At 65.0% G+C, this 2,433-nt stretch overlaps 1 protein-coding gene across 1 annotated transcript; it reads left to right on the top strand.

Moving 5' to 3' along the window:
• Positions 1–540: 540 nt before the first annotated feature.
• NPY5R (neuropeptide Y receptor Y5) lies at positions 541–2,139 on the top strand. Its single transcript, XM_078613201.1, has one exon. It carries the CDS (start codon positions 541–543, stop codon positions 2,137–2,139), a length of 1,599 nt encoding a protein of 532 aa, XP_078469327.1.
• The last annotated feature ends 294 nt before the right edge of the window (positions 2,140–2,433 follow it).

The following is a 2,433-nucleotide window of genomic DNA, read 5'->3' as shown; positions in this document are numbered from 1 at the left end:
TGTCTGTTTATGTACTGTTTTAAGGTTTTTCTGTAACGCCGTTGCTTTTGCGCGGATTTCTGTTTGGTTGATTTTTGTCTAACACGTAGCCTTTCGCGACCAATATTATTCATAATAGACGTTTTTTGGTTATATCGCGTAAATATAAAATGTAAATGTTGTGGGTTTACTCTCCAACACACCGGTGTGCTGAACTAGTAACGAATTGGCACGCTTTACTAATTGGCTGTGTCCGGTGGTGTCGGGTTTAACGACGCATTTATATTTACGCGATCGAACCCACAACCCTATATTATGGTTCATTTCTATTTGCTTGTTTCCACTCTGTTTTTGTAATTTGGGTCACCCGGGTCACGGCTTGCGTTCTGACCTGGTGAAACAAACGAATTCCAAACTACAACGACAATCAAAGTAACCCCCCGTGACCTTCACCCGCTGATTCCCGCATCTCGCCGCCCGTTGTGCAACCCCACAGCGGGCCCCGCTCCGTGCACGGCGCGCAGCTTGAAGACCACGCGCGGGCCCGACCCAACGCCTTCCATGGCCCCCTCCACGAACCTCAGCGACGCCTCCTCGCCCAACGCGAGCCGCTCCTGGGCCCATGAGCTGCAGTGGGAGGAGGACGAGGGCTTCCTGGTGGCCGAAGTCCGCTACGCGTTCATCGTCGCCTACGCCCTCGTGAGCCTCTTCGGCGTGGCGGGCAACTCCGCGGTGCTGGTCGCCGTGTGGCGCCACCGCGGCCGCTGCTCGGCCATGAGCGTCCTCGTGGGGAACCTGGCGCTGGCCGACGTCCTGGTGGCGCTGCTGTGCGCGCCCTTCACGCTCGCCAGCACGCTGCTCGACCGCTGGGCCTTCGGGCCGGCGCTGTGCCGCGCCGTGCCCTTCCTGCAGTGCCTGGCCGTCATGGTGTCCACCCTCATGCTCATGTCCATCGCCGCGCTGCGCTGCCGCGTCATCAGCCGGCCGCTGGCGACGCAGCCGCGCGGCCGCTCGGGGCTGGCGTGGAGCGGGGCCGCGTGGCTGCTGGGCGCCTGCGTGTGCGCGCCCGTGCCGGCCTTCTACGCGCTGCAGGACATGGGCGAGGCGACGGGGCTGAGCAGCATGAGGTCGCGGCACGCGTGCGTCGAGTCGTGGCCGCGCGCGGCCGACCGCGTGTGCTTCTCGGTGGCGCTGCTGGCGCTGCAGTACGTCATCCCGCTCGCGTGCCTCACCGCGAGCCACACGCGCGTCTGCGTGCGGCTCAGCTCCACCACCGCCGCGGCTGCGGCTGCGGCCGCCGCGGCCGCCACCGCGTCCGCCGCAGCGTCGGTGATTCCGCAGACGCGCATCACCCTGGTGGCCGTGTCGGCGCACGAGAACAGGATACCGGGCGGCGGCGATGGCGGTGACCACGACGAGGGCGACGATGACGACGACGAGGGTGCCGGCGGGGCCAAGCGAGGCTGGGAGGGGTTTCTGCAGAAGCGGCAGAGGAGCTGGTGCGGCAGGCGCTTGTCCAGCATCACGCCGATGCTGGGCACCAAGAGATCGAGCGCCGGACGCCAGGGCCCGGCGGGTGCTGCGGTGTCGGCGGCGCCCGTGTCCCGCACCGCCTCCTCCCGTCTCTCCGAGCAGTCCGCCCACTCCATGCCGGGCATCTCGGAGATCTGCTGCGAGGTGGCACCGGCGCTGACCACGACCCCGATCGGCCCCGAGCGGCTGAGTCTCCAGCACTACCACCACCAGCACCACCACCACCACCAGCACCACCAGCACCACCACCAGCACCACCAGCACCAGCAGCAGCAGCAGGAGCAGGATCAGCAGCACGAACAGTCTCGGGGCCACGAGCAGCACTGGGCTCGAGCGTCGTCTCGACGCAAGCGCAGGCGTTCTCGCACCGTCTACTGCAAGTCGCTGGCCGTCATCCTGGCCTTCGCGCTCAGCTGGCTGCCCCTGCACGTGTTCCACCTGGTCACCGACTTCGACGACTCCCTGCTGGACAACGGCGCCTTCAAGCTGGTGTTCTGCACCTGCCACCTGCTGGGCATGACCTCGTGCTGCCTCAACCCCGTGCTCTACGGCTTCCTCAACAACGGCCTCAAGAAGGAGTTCCTGGCCGCCGTGCGCTGCGCGAGGCCCCGCAAGCTGCCCGGGTGACGGGCGGTGGCCAGGATCGCGCAAACGCATGGCCGGCTTGCGGCCCCGTGCTGCATGTGCACTTTGTTCCGCACAGGGGCAGTTGCCACCGGCGGTCTCCTCGGCTAGATTGTAACAGCAGCGGCAGCTGTGGTCGTCGTCGTTGGAATGTTTGAGATGAGGCTCACGTGAGGTGCTCTGGGTTGCTGATGCGTTTCAGCAAGCGCCCTGTTCGTGCTAATTCTCAAACCTCAGTAACCACGGGGACGCCTCGGCCTGGGAATGGTCCCAGTTGTGGTCTGCGCCTCTGGGAGT

The sequence above is a fragment of the Lampetra planeri genome, chromosome 41 (assembly GCF_965212315.1).
Source record: "Lampetra planeri chromosome 41, kcLamPlan1.2.h2, whole genome shotgun sequence".
NCBI classification, from domain to species: domain Eukaryota; kingdom Metazoa; phylum Chordata; class Hyperoartia; order Petromyzontiformes; family Petromyzontidae; genus Lampetra; species Lampetra planeri.
This window is presented reverse-complemented; position numbering and strand designations above follow the sequence as displayed.